The sequence below is a fragment of the Rhipicephalus microplus genome, chromosome 8, assembly GCF_043290135.1.
Source record: "Rhipicephalus microplus isolate Deutch F79 chromosome 8, USDA_Rmic, whole genome shotgun sequence".
In the NCBI taxonomy this organism is placed as follows: Eukaryota; Metazoa; Arthropoda; class Arachnida; order Ixodida; family Ixodidae; genus Rhipicephalus; species Rhipicephalus microplus.
In genome coordinates this window covers 33447785-33461140 of record NC_134707.1, presented here as the reverse complement: position 1 = coordinate 33461140, position 13356 = coordinate 33447785, and the positions used below count along the sequence as shown (strand labels likewise).

General features: G+C 46.1%; 1 protein-coding gene across 4 annotated transcripts in view; it reads right to left on the bottom strand.

Moving 5' to 3' along the window:
• The window catches only part of LOC142768921 (fibronectin-like), a 37803-nt gene that overhangs the window by 13924 nt on the left and 10523 nt on the right, over window positions 1-13356 (bottom strand). For all 4 annotated transcript variants that reach the window (XM_075871491.1, XM_075871494.1, XM_075871493.1 and 1 more), the window contains exons 3-6: window positions 13191-13224; window positions 11120-11443; window positions 2793-3104; window positions 308-628 (exon numbers count right to left, since the gene is read on the bottom strand). In XM_075871491.1, the coding sequence (XP_075727606.1) occupies window positions 308-628; window positions 2793-3104; window positions 11120-11443; window positions 13191-13224 (991 nt within the window). The remainder of the gene's footprint in view (window positions 1-307; window positions 629-2792; window positions 3105-11119; window positions 11444-13190; window positions 13225-13356) is intronic.

Here is a 13356-nt window from a genome sequence, read left to right as displayed (position 1 = left end):
AGGTTACAAAGTGTAACAAGTACGTTCTTGAAAGTATCTGCTCTGCAATTCAGAGTATCATTTGATCATACGACGGGGTTGATACGACGGGGTTGATAAACCTTGTAAAGTGTAGCTTTTACTGCTGCAGGACCAGGTGCATTTGCAAAGAAGTTCTCGAAAGCCAGAGTCTGTAAATTATGTCATCATCCCTGCTATTCTTTAAGTTTGAACATTGGCACAATATTAAGGTTGAAATTTTCAACGATTCCCGCCTGGACCAGTCCTAACTTCGTGCTTTGCGATTGTCAAAGTAAACACGCCGTACCTTCGGGAGGGATAAAGATGCTCGTTAGTGTCGCTCCAGGAGACCTACGCTCTGGTGGTCCATTTAAATAAGTATGCACTGTGAATGACAAGTTGGTGCATGGCTCGAATGGTCCACACGTCGCTTCCGTCTGGTCAGGTCGAATAATGGTACCGTTGGCGCACAAACGGTGCCCCTGATGGCCGGCGCTTGCACCGCTATCCTCGTTTTCGTATACTTCGACAGCGTAGTAGTCGAAGCGACTTCTGGGTCGCTGCCAAGATATAGTTACGTAGCCCATCTTGACGCGCACCAGTGCCAGGTTGAACACATCAGGGAGTTCTGCAATGAGCATTGACAAAGTGGTACCATCGCTGGCCAACAACTTACTTCCTGCTCCATGTTGATTGATACTAGACAAGGAAGAGTGCAATCTAAGTGAGATTTTTGACTGCGTAGTGTAAATATGTCTGACTGTAATAGTGCCCGTAATGACCAGTCGTGATGTTTTTGTGGGCCTCCTAGGCTTTCGTACGACAAATTCGAGAATGCAATCTAATCAACAGCTAAATACCAGCCTTCAAGTCTGGCATATTCTTGAAAATGTTATCACAAAACTAGGGCGTTTGTAGCGCCTGATATTTTTATTGTATCTAGGGGAGACAAGCGCACGAATCCGATTGTAATGGGCAACAAACCAATGACTAATTCGCTACCGCAGTAACTAGGTTTATCCTGAAAATGTTTCACCATTGTTTGTACAAATGCTCTTTGAACAAGCGTAAAATAAATTGAGCTTTTTTTTCTCCAAATTTTTTTAGGTGCTTAAGCGAAGCCTATTTTAACGACAAGTACATCTCCGAATATACTAATAATGATTATATCTGAAGTTTCGCGTCCAAAAAACTACCATGCGATTATGAGAGACGCCGTAGTGGAGGGCTGCGGAAATTTTGACCATCTGGTGTGCTTTGACGTGCGCTGCCCTTGCTCAGCAAACGTGACTCAATAATTTAACCTGTACCAAAATGTGAGTGCCTCGGTCCTGAGCGGACCCGCGGCCTTTCATTCTGCCGCTGAACGCAGTAGCCCAGTGGCTAAGGTGTTCAGTGGCCACCATTATACGATACGCAGCTTGTAAGGATTGCAGTAATGTCCAAATGCTGCTGTTACTTCTGTTTTTCAACGTGTTGCCTGAACTGAATTGTTATTATAAATACTATTTTGTGTCTATCTTAATGATTCTAACGTTATTTTTTTACACTGACGATATGGCTATTTAAAGGTTGCATGAATCACTAACTACTCTGATCAATAATCTGAGCAACGAACTGACCAATGTCGGTAAAATGATGTCTTGTGAACAACTCACTTTTGAACCCACCTAAAACTCAGTTGATGATTTTTAAAACCCCTAAAAAATTATTCTTTTTATACTACAAGTGTGTATGAACCACCACTTCATTCCTGGATCTGACTGTGTGTGTTTTCGAGGCATAAATAATAGCCTTACTTGAAGTTCAACGTTCATATACATTATCCTAAATAAGAAAAAACAGCACCTAGATGGTATTAAATCACTGAATAATTGTCGTACACTTTTTTTACTTGAAGCCTTATTGTCTGTATAATTAGCTTTCATAGTGACATCACCTATTGTATTATACTTCATGGGGTAATACCTATAACTTTCCTCTTTCGTTCATACAGCACATTCACTGAATCAAGCCATTCAAATTGTTACAAGCAGTTCGTTTTATTCTAATGATGCTTCACTCATTCAGGCTAATTGCATTCTTACTGTGTCTGGCTTGATTCAATTTCCCATAATCATAATGGTATTCAAACAACCGAAAAACAGCTTGTGTTTGATTTATTAAATTCTAGATTACTCACTAACACAAACATCACTAGGTCCGCCCATAATCACATTTTTTTTACCTAAACGTAACACCAACTATGGCAAATTGACATCCTCCTTTGCAATGATTAAGTTTTGGAATTATTTATGCTACTCATTAATTTAAACGTCAGCATTACATGCATTGAAACATGAGGTTAAAGATTTCAACTTTTATAACCAGGCTGACAACAATAATAAATTATATTCTAAAAGTTAGAGTAGTTGCAACTTTTACACTAGGTTTTATTTGATGGCCTGCTTATTTCGCTTCTATGACTGATCATTATGTACATGTATCGCTTTGAGCAAGTTTTCCGTTTTTTTTACTAATTCGTTTTAGTTTTCTTGTACTTCCACTGCTCACTTCCACCTATGTTGTGTATTATCAAATGTGGTTATAATTATATCTTCTATTGCTAATGTTAACGGAGGGTCTGACAGCAGTGGCCTGACTATAGGACCCTCGTCTGCATACGTTTAGCGGCGAACTTAACAGCAGAAATGCAAAAAAAGAAGAAAAAGAATGGCCCATCCTTATTGTTGTGGTATGCATTCTCATATGCAATAAGCCACAAGTGAGAGAAAAAAAAAAGAAATGCTCACTGAAAAGTGGCGTCCTGAATTCCAGTGCAGCTGGGAGACTGGTGAGGACGTTTCGGCCACACCATGCATTTGACGTGATAAGGATGCAGTAAAGGGAGTCCTCTGTGGTGTTGATATTCAACGACTCATCGAACGTCTCGTACTCCACGCAGTAACTTGTGTTTTGGTTGTCGTCACACGTTATGAAGGCCTCGCAAACTTTTACACGATACACGTCAAGGATGCCATTGAATCGAGCTGGAGCCTGCCACTTGAGTCTAGACAAGGTTGGTGATTCTGCCACCACGTTGATGCTCCTTGGTTCACTCGGATCTGGTGCACAAGAGAATGGGCATAAATAATAAACAGCTTGAAACACAACTGCACCGAGTGATAATGAAATTTTCACATAACCTGGCAGTGATTGCTATAGAGAAGGGCTGCCTGATGCAAATAAAAAAAAACTTCTCATATTGTCGTTTCTGCGCACTGCTACAATATATGCGGTTACATAAAATCAATGCGTGGGAGTCCTAGCAGACAAACACAGAATTTTATGGAGGTCCTGAGGAACACCAACTCAAGGAGGTAGAGCAGCAGGCCACTCCCACGCCAGAACGGGTAGGCCGAGCCTCACCACCGCGTCGTGGGCTCTCTAGACAGCCCAGAGTTGATGTGAGAGTTTTGAGCTCCTGAGCACAGAGCTCCATTTATCTTCGATAATCTGCCCAGAATCGCGTGATGAGGGGCACTGCCAGAGCGTGTGTTCTAACGTAGATACGGCGCCACAATCTGGGCATGTTGGATCAATGCTTTCAATAAACTGACTATGGGAACGAAGACTGGGGTACGACCTGGTTTGAAGAACGCGGAGGGTAGATGCCTGGGCCCTACAAAGGTGCACATGAGGAAGGAGGAAGATCCTTCTGCTTGGCCACCTCCGTTGAACACGAAAAATATTTCAGCGGAACAAGGCAATCATCAAGGTCTTGAATGTTGGCTACGTGGGAGATACGTACTAATGCAGCGTATCACGAGAACACTGATATCTATATATGAAGCTTCCGATCACATAGAAGACAAAAAAAACTATCAGTATATTTTTTAATTGTCAGAGAAAACTGCAGCCACCACCGCTTCAATATGACCAAACTCAGTGTAATAGGAGAGGAAACGATGGTAGGGAGGTTTCATGGAACGAGCTGGAAGGGCCATGGGCGTTACTGCAGCACACACTTTAAAATATAGTCTTGTATTGTGGCACGTACTGGTTGTTCCAACCGGAACTTGCCCACCCCAAAGTCTTATTCTAAGTGTTCCCGCGAGCGAATTCAAGGCACACACAAAAAAAATTGTACTGTGGCTTTTTGCGCACTCGGCTAAGGTGAGCTAGGATGAGTTAGGCACTTAGCTAAGATGAGCTAAGCCATCACAAATTTCTTCGCAGTCGATTGCATTTATCTTTTCCCTACCTCTTCCTGCATCACACTTGTTATTAGAGAGCTTCCGGTATTGACCCACTTTTTACGACCTGACAAAGTCATAAAATGATGACATAGCGACTTCAACATGGATTCGATATGTCGTGTTTACATCCCAAAACCACCATATTGTTACGAGACTACATCACGCTCAAGAATCAAGACAGACAGCAGAAAGACGACGTGATTACAGAATGTGGGCACGCTCTGGCTTGCCATATCGGCTTAGGCTTGGCGTCGTGCAAATATATCTTAGCTGTAACCTCGTTTCTCTGTGTACCCTCCCGTAACATTTTGGTGGAGTTGCGGGGTAGCAAAGCACGACGGAGCTTCGCAGCGGACGCCAAGTTGCCACTTCTAACATGCCTACCGACAGGGATACTGCGCCAACAGCCACGCCTCACGCATCAACGGCGCCCACCTCACATGTGGTCATTGTGACCACTCCATCCCGCGATCCTTGCAACTTTTCGGGCACTGACGGCCAAGACGTCGATGACTGGCTTCAGCTCTACGAGCTCGTTAGTGAAAACCACAGATGCGACACAACCATGATGCTGGCAAGCCTTATCTTTTACTTGAAAGGTATGGCCAAGGCATGATTCAACAACAACGTGGAAGAGCTCACCAGCTGGGACGTCTGTAAGACCAAGATGCGCGAGTTGTTCGGCCAATCTGCCGGGTGCAGGCTGGCCGCTAAGAAAGAGCTTGGTAACCTGTTTCCAGACATCCACGGAGTCTTACCTGGCCTATATTCAATATGTCTCGACCCTCTGCCGTATAGCCGATACCACCATGACCGAAGCCGACAAGGTTGCACACGTACTCAAGGGCATTGCTGATGATGCCTTTAGCCTTCTTGTATTTAAAGGCTGTTCGACAGTTCAAGACGTCATTAAGGACTCCCGACGCTTCCAAGAGGCTAAAAGCCGTCGCATTGCCCACCACTTCACCCGTCTTCCTAACACCGCAGCAACATCAACTTATGAGGACCTCCGTTTTGAGACCCAGCCCAATCCACCCTCTGCTGATATTACGAGGGTCGTTCGACGCGAAATCGAAGTGATGTCACCAGCACCCTTGAGGGTCCTGACGCCGAACGATCCTCAGCCCACCATATCCCTCATACAGAGCGTTGTGCGCCAAGAATTGGAAAACGCGGGCCTTCAGACGATTTGTTCTTTGCACCGACCCGATGACCATCCGCCTACCTTGAACACACGTCAGCACTGCCGGCGTCCTGCTCCACGTAACCGAGATCCAATCGCATGGAGGACGCCTGACGACAGGCCAACTTGCTTCCGTAGCGAATGAGTGGGACACATTTCGCGTCATTGCCGAAGCACGTGGATCTCGCCCTCACGCACAAACCCAAACTTCACAAACGTCGACACACCAGCCCGCCCTTCTGGCCAAGAACCAACCCGCCGTGATGACTCAGCTCATCATGACATGACCGCCACGACCAATGCCCAGTACAGCCGCTCACCTTCACCACGACGTAGATTCTCGCGGTATTCTCCGCCACCCCGTTCCCCGTCCCCGTCCTCCGCCCAACGGTTTCCTTTGGGAAACTAACTGGTGCAGCTCCTGGAGGTGACGCTGCTGCTACGACTTGCCCTACAATTCCTCTGTTGACCCTCCCGACCAACCAGAACTTGATTGATGTAAAAGGGGATGCTTTACCTGTTAAAGCGTTAGCTGACACTGGCGCCCAAATTTCTGTTATGAGCTCGCATATTCGTGACCGCTTAAAGAAAGTCTTGATTGCAGACCCTTCACGATGTGTTCGTGTTGCTGATGGCAGTGCAACTGCCGTCGTTGGGGTCGGCACAGCACGCGTTACTATAGCCGGACATCGAACCTCCGTCCTCTTCACTGTTCTCACCAACTGCACCAATCTGCAACAATGATGTTATCTTCGGTCTAGACTTTTTGTCCGCCCATTCGGCCCTCACTTACTGTTCAGCTAGCACAGTGCAACTTGACCTGCCCTGTACGCCTGATACGCCAGGTCCGCCCCAAGCGCGTCTCTGCTCTTCTGAATATGTCCGTTTGTCACCGAAAACAGTTACCTGCATTGCTGTAACAGCGTCGCCACCTGTACTTGATGAAGACTATGTGCTCACGCCCATTACATCCGTCCTTCTGACTTGCAGTGTTACTTTTCCGCACACTATTATTGCGTTACGGGAAAACCGTGCTTGCATCCCTTTGCTGAACTTTGCTCTGTGTCCGCAAGAGCTTCTGTGTGGAATAGCATTCGTCACGCTGAAATCCTCTGAGGATTGTGTCATCTCAGCTTTGTACCCAAATGATGTGCGTCGCCCCAACTGCACGCAAGCCTGTTCTTCGACAGAGAGTCCATCTTCTAATGTGGAAAAAATGATCGCGGTGGACCCTTTGCTGCATCAAATTGACGCGCTACGTCCAGTCCTGAAATCGTACTTTGACGTATTTGACTTCTGTGACCATCCGCTAGGTCAAACCAGCATTGTGAAGCACCGAATAGACACTAGCGATGCATCTCTGGTACATCGATGGCCGTGCCGCGTTTCTCCTGCGGAGCGTCAGATCATTAAAAAGGAAGTCGAGAAGATGCTCGCCAATGACAAAGTTGAGCCATCTTCCAGTCGATGGGCTTCCCCTGTTGTTCTTGTAAAGAAAAAGGACAACAGTTGGTGATTCTGCATTGACTACCGGCATCTGAACCGGATCACTAAGAAAGACGTCTACCCGCTACCGCGCATTGATGACGCCCTGGATTGCCTTCATGCAGCTAATTATTTTTCCTCCATCGACCTTCGCTCAGGGTACTGGCAAATTGCTGTCGACGACATGGATCGCGAAAAGACTGCTTTTGTGACCCCTGATGGTCTTTACCAGTTTAAGGTCATGCCGTTCGGATTATGCAATGCTCCAGCCACCTTCAAACGAATGATGGACTCTCTCTTGCGCGAGTTCAAGTGGTCAAATTGCCTATGTTACCTTGACGACGTCATCGCGTTTTCGCCGACCTTTGAAACACACCTCGACCGCCTTTCCTCCATTCTTTCTGCTTTTCGTAACGGAGGACTGAAACTGAACTCATCGAAGTGCCACTTTGGACGCAGCAAATAACCATGTTAGGCCATCTTGTGGACTCCTCTGGCGTACGCCCTGATCCTGATAAAGTTCGAGCGGTGCAAAACTTCTCCGTCCCGACCAGCACTAAGGAAGTCCGAAGCTTTTTAGGTCTATATTCTTACTTCCAACGTTTTGTAAACAATTTTGCAAACGTGGCTCGACCTCTTACGGACTTGCTGAAGAAGGATGTTTCATTCTCTTGGGGCGCTGCGCAGGCTTCGGCGTTCTCCAATCTCATCGCGTTTCTCACAACATCATCTATTCTGGCCCCAACAAAAGTTCGCACTGATGCCAGCGGCCATGGAATCGGTGCTGTTTTGGCCCAGCATCAAAGCGGCTGCGCCCGCGTTATCGCATATGCCAGCCGTCTGCTTTTTGCGGCCGAGCGGAACTATATCACTGAACGGGAATGCCTTGCTGCAGTTTGGGCGGTTGGCAAATTTTGGCCCTACTTACATGGTCGTCGTTTTACTGTCACAACTGATCACCACGCCCTCTGCTGGCTCTCGTCGTTAAAGGATCCCACTGGGCGTCTTGGTCGCTGGGCACTATGGCTCCAAGAATATGACTACTCAGTGTCTTACAAATCTGGCCGCTTACACCATGATGCTGACTGCTTGTCCCGCCATCCAGTGGACCCTGCTGAGACTTTAGACGACGCGCCACCATGTGTGCTATCTCTCTCTGCTTTGAGCAACATCCGTGATGAACAGCGCCGAGATTCCGGCTTGCGTGACATTATTGAGAAGCTGAACTCTCCAACGTCCCATCCGTCTACTCGACTGTTCGTACTTAAAGAGGGCACCTTGTACCGCTACAATGTCAACACTAATGGGAGCGAACTGTTCCCTGTGGTGCCTTCCCGCCTACGTTCGAGTGTTATCACCCAACTCCATGACGCCCCCCCCCCCCCCGCTGGTCACCTTGGTCTCTCTCGGACTTACGACCGCGTGCAGCGTCCATTTTACTGGCCCAGGCTTTATCGCTTCGTGCACCGCTACGTCGTCGCATGCGACCAGTGCTAACGTCAAAACCCCCCCCCCCCCCTATAAGTCCTGCCAGACTCCTCCAGCCACTTGATATTCCTATCGACCCCTTCTTTCGAGTTAATATTGATCTTCTAGGCCCTTTCCATCTATCTACCTCCGGAAACAAATGGATAGCTGTCGCTACGGATCATACAACCCGGTACGACATCACGCGGGTTTTGTCAACCAGCTGTGCCACAGATGTTGCCAATTTTCTTCTGTACGATATCATGCTAACTCCTCACAGATCGTGGACGCTATTTCCTCTCCCGAGTTATTGACGACCTGCTTTGCTCTTGCGAAATCAAACATAAATTTACGACGACCTACCATCCACAATCTAATGGACTTACTGAACGATTCAACTGGACTTTAACTGACATGCTCTCCATGTACGTCTCCTCTGACCACCTAGACTGGGACGTTGATTTGTCATTTGTCACATTTGCATACGATTCCTCACGCCATGATACCACTGTGTTTTCACCATTCTACCTCTTATTTGGCCATGTCTCGACTCTACCTTTCGACACCATCTTCCCGACAGCTGTCGATTCGCCGACTGAATACGCCCGTGACACTATCACCGGAGCTCACAAAGCACGAGAAGTCGCTCGGAAGCGCCTTTTAGCATCACAAGAGCAACAGAAGCAACGTTACGACACACATCATCGTGACGTCTCCTTTGCCCCGGGTTCCCTTGTGTTGTTGTGGACACCGACTCTGCATGTTGGTCTCTCTGAGAAGCTGCTTTCCCGGTACCCAGGACCCTACCGCGTCTTACGGCAGGTGACCAACGTTACCTACGAGATAGCCCCGCTGAAGGCGTCATATACAATGTCTACAGACATTGTTCACGTCTCCCTACTTAAGCTCTACCACTCCGCAACATCATAGAAAGCACCGAGACGGTGCTTCTGCACCCGGGGGTCATGTTACGAAACTACATCACGCTCAAGAATCAAGACAGACAGCGAGAAAGACGACGTGATTATGGAATGTGGGGCACGCTCTGGCTTGCCATCTCGACTTAGGCTTGGCGTCGTGCAAATATATCTTAGCTGTAACCTCGTTTCTCTGTGTACCCTCCCGTAACATTTTGGTGGAGGTGCGGGGTAACCGTATGATTATGAAAGATGCCGTAGTGGAGGTCTCCGGAAATTTCGACCACCTGGTGTTCTTTAACGTGAACTCAAATCTGAGCACACGGGCATATATAGCATTTCAGCCTCCATCGGAAATGCAGCCACCGCAGCCGGGATTCGAACCCGCGAACTGCGGGTCAGCAGTTGAATACCTTAGCCCCTAGAACACCGCGGCGGGGCGACTTCAACATCGTGACGTCATTTTGGACCCCTTCACATTATGCATTGTTCAGGTTGTCGCCGATGGCTCCTTTTGCGCTTGATAGAGCGTCTGAGGCTTCTGCCTTCTTTTCATAAAACCTGTCAGACTTCGTTAAGCCGCAAGCTAAAGATGATATGCCATATCTTGAGAGAATTTCGCCACAATACACGCACCAGTCTGGAGTGTAAAAAACATGCCCCTTGCAGAGCATTGCTAGAGATTGAAATCATAGTACTTAGCCTAGGTCGATCAACTCCCTCATGAGTTGACTCACCTGGACTCAGATCGAGTCGTGAGCATGAGTCTTAGTGAGTTCGGGTGAGTAATATTAAAAACAATAGTCTTTCTTGGGCACCTTTGACACAAAAATTTGGTCTGTCTGTCTGTCTGTCTGTCTGTCTGTCTGTCTGTCTGTCTGTCTGTCTGTCTGTCTGTCTGTCTGTCTGTCTGTCTGTCTGTCTGTCTGTCTCTACATTGGTCAGTTTGTCCACTCTTAACGGCATCGGGTATGTGAAACGGCCGACCCCCTCCGCAGCGCCCACGAATGTTGCTCAAGGTTGAGCGTTCATAACTGTGCAATTGTCAATTAAAAAGCAATTATTGCGCATGTCTGGAGCACCGTTACAACACGTATATATTCTGTGTGCGCCTTTTACTAGAAAATGCATACATAAGTAACTTTAAGGACCGTAGCACTTATCCGGCTGCGCTGACCGTGCAACGCTTGCACGGAACGGAAATGTTTCAACGCTTTGCTAAGACGAGACGGTGGTGGCACCTACCCTTCGCATTGAGTTCTACACCTTATCACATCTGAGATGGGCGCGCATACCCGTCTCAGAGCCACGCGCTTTGTTTTCTAAAAAAACCTGCCAGATGGCGCTCATATCTCTCGTGTGACGTGCTTGATGCACTTCGCCTCCGCTGCCCGCTCGAGGCCCTGCATTGCAGCGCGTTTAGAATATCACTCACCGATTTTCTTGCGCAGAACATCAATAAATGTCTTGTTAATAAATGTCTTGTTCACTCTCTCCACACGCAAGGCTATCGTCTTTCGACGACATTCGCAGAAACATGCAGATACGGGGCCATTTTTTTTGCGAAGCTTCAGTCTAAGTTGAGCTTTAGACGGCAGAAAAGTATCGTGAGTGTGAGGCCGAATGAGCCCGGCTCATGTAAATTTTGGCGAGCCTGAGTTCAAGATACCCCTAAGCACAAGATATATTTGACGAACGAGCCTGAGTGAGCTCCATAATTTTTGTCAATCTACTGCTTAGAGATTGAATTTATCCGGAAACTGCAGTTACGCTATCGATTGCTCAGCACAAATACATATCAGCCAAACAACCGTGCAAAAAACACTCACCTTCACCGCCGATGAAAATGTCACTTAGGGTGGTTCCCTTTGACATGAGTTCGTGTGGTCCCTTATTGTACGTGCGAATGGTGACATCAACGCTGGAGCAGGAGTCGAAAGGGCCACAGGTGATCTGAGTCTGCTGAGGGTGAATGATGGTTCCATTGCCACAGGCACGCGCAGTGCGCGTCGGTAGACTGCCACTTCCATTTTCAAAGCCGCCGGTGACATTGAGCCAGTAGAAGTCAAAGCTAAGCCGAGGTCGATCCCAGGCCACAGTGAGATAGTGGTTATCGGCAGCCACTAAGTCAAGATTGGTTACGTCGGGTAGATCTGTAATGAGAACAAAGAGAAGCTTATGATTGCATTTACTTGCGTGCGTAGAGACGGGTCTATTGTTAAAGGGAACACTAAGGTGCGTGGTACGTTTGGATTTCTCTCTTTCGCCAAAGCATAGAGGCTTAGATTTGCTTAATACTACCTCTGATTGACAGTTCTGACTCTCTGTGGCAGACTATTGCCATGCATGAAATTTGTTTATTTTTTCACTTGCTGTTAAAGGGCCGCTAATATCAAGAGGGATAATGGTAGTGTTCTCTTAAACAGTGGTCGGTACTATAAAGCATGATTTGCTGTAAGATATGCCCCCGTCCCCTTCTCCCAAAAAGTTTCTATTTACCTCCATGAATAGAGTGCTTGCACCGTACTATAGAACGCGGCATTTGATTCTTCCAGGGAATTAGGACATTTGTTTTCTTCAGTGACACATCACGCCCTGTTTTCAGATCATGTTAGCGCCAGTACTGCGAATGTGTTGATAAGTGGGTACGTTTTTAGCGCTAAGCGTTCCACTGACATCAAACTGGCATCAACTAGCACGATATGAAATAAAAACCTATAATATTAAATTGTTATGAGGCGACCAAATTGTGGGTCACCTTGCGAATCATGGACACCGAATGCTTTTATACCTACAAATAATTGGCATCTCCCCTTTATTTAATACTTAAGAACATTTTTTATAAGTTATTGATTTATCTATATCAAGTACTGCCAATACGTAGTCTACGCAGGGAAGACAATAAAAATTATACAACAGTGAACACGTCAGAAAAGAGAAAAAGGTAGAAAGAACAAGAAAAACAAAAGCAATATCACAGGCACTGAGTCAGTATGTCTGACACAACGCTACAAAACAAAACAAGAATAATGATGATTGAGAGACCGATTCGAATACACAAATCAATGCAGTTATAGCATGTGGGTAGCGCATGAATTCTTAAATGTGTCTGTTCTTACGAAGTAAGTTTTTTTACTTTATAAATACGGTGACCTGTGGTTTTAGTTAATAGGGGTGGCAGATATAGAGATGAGTCTAGTGGTACTGGTCGCGTAAAAAAGTTTAAAAAATTACACTCTCTGTTTCTGTCTTCTCAACTCGAATGGTTTCATATGGTGAGCTTTCATGAGTTCTGTGGGTGAATCTACGGTTGAGAATCAGTTAAATATAAATCAAACTACCTTTCGCTACCCTCTATCAATATTATTGATATAAGTTTTCGATCGATTGTTGTTGATATGGGTTTTAGTGTACGGATGCCAAACAATACGTGCTATTTCAGTTTAGTTCTGAGTGAACTGTTATGGCAAAGCAATTTTACACCTGAATCGGTTGATATTTTTGAAGCTTATACTTTTCTGAAGGCTGCAGTGGAAGTGTTACGAAGGAAGTGCGCGTGTGCCCACTGTCGTTGAAAAAAAAACAGTGTGAATAAATGACTATTGAATGTATATTTTATATTAGTTCGGAGCATTCGCAGCATTTGTAAAGCCCCTACCATGATAACAGTTTACTTCAGAAGATTTCTCAATATCAGCGATCAATTCGCTCGTTCCCGTGGTATCTCTAGGGTCGCACTGGCTCGGTTTTTTTTTATTTCTGATGTACCAAAATTTACCGCTAAGCGCTGAATAAGTTAAGTAAACTCGTGCTGATAAAATCTTGGTGACGTCTGAACCCTGTTACATGTTTTCGGCTATGTAAGTGCGTAAGTGGAAGCAATAAATGAAGAATGCTTACCAGCCTTCTTCGAGTGTTCCACCTTCGGTAAAATCTGAAAAAAAAAAGACAGCAATGAACATATCAGGGAAAATACGAAGACTGAAGGCTATCATATTCAAATGTTAGTTTTTCTTGATAATGAGTACACAGGTCTTTTTCGGATATAAAGCAAGTCGGCCGGATG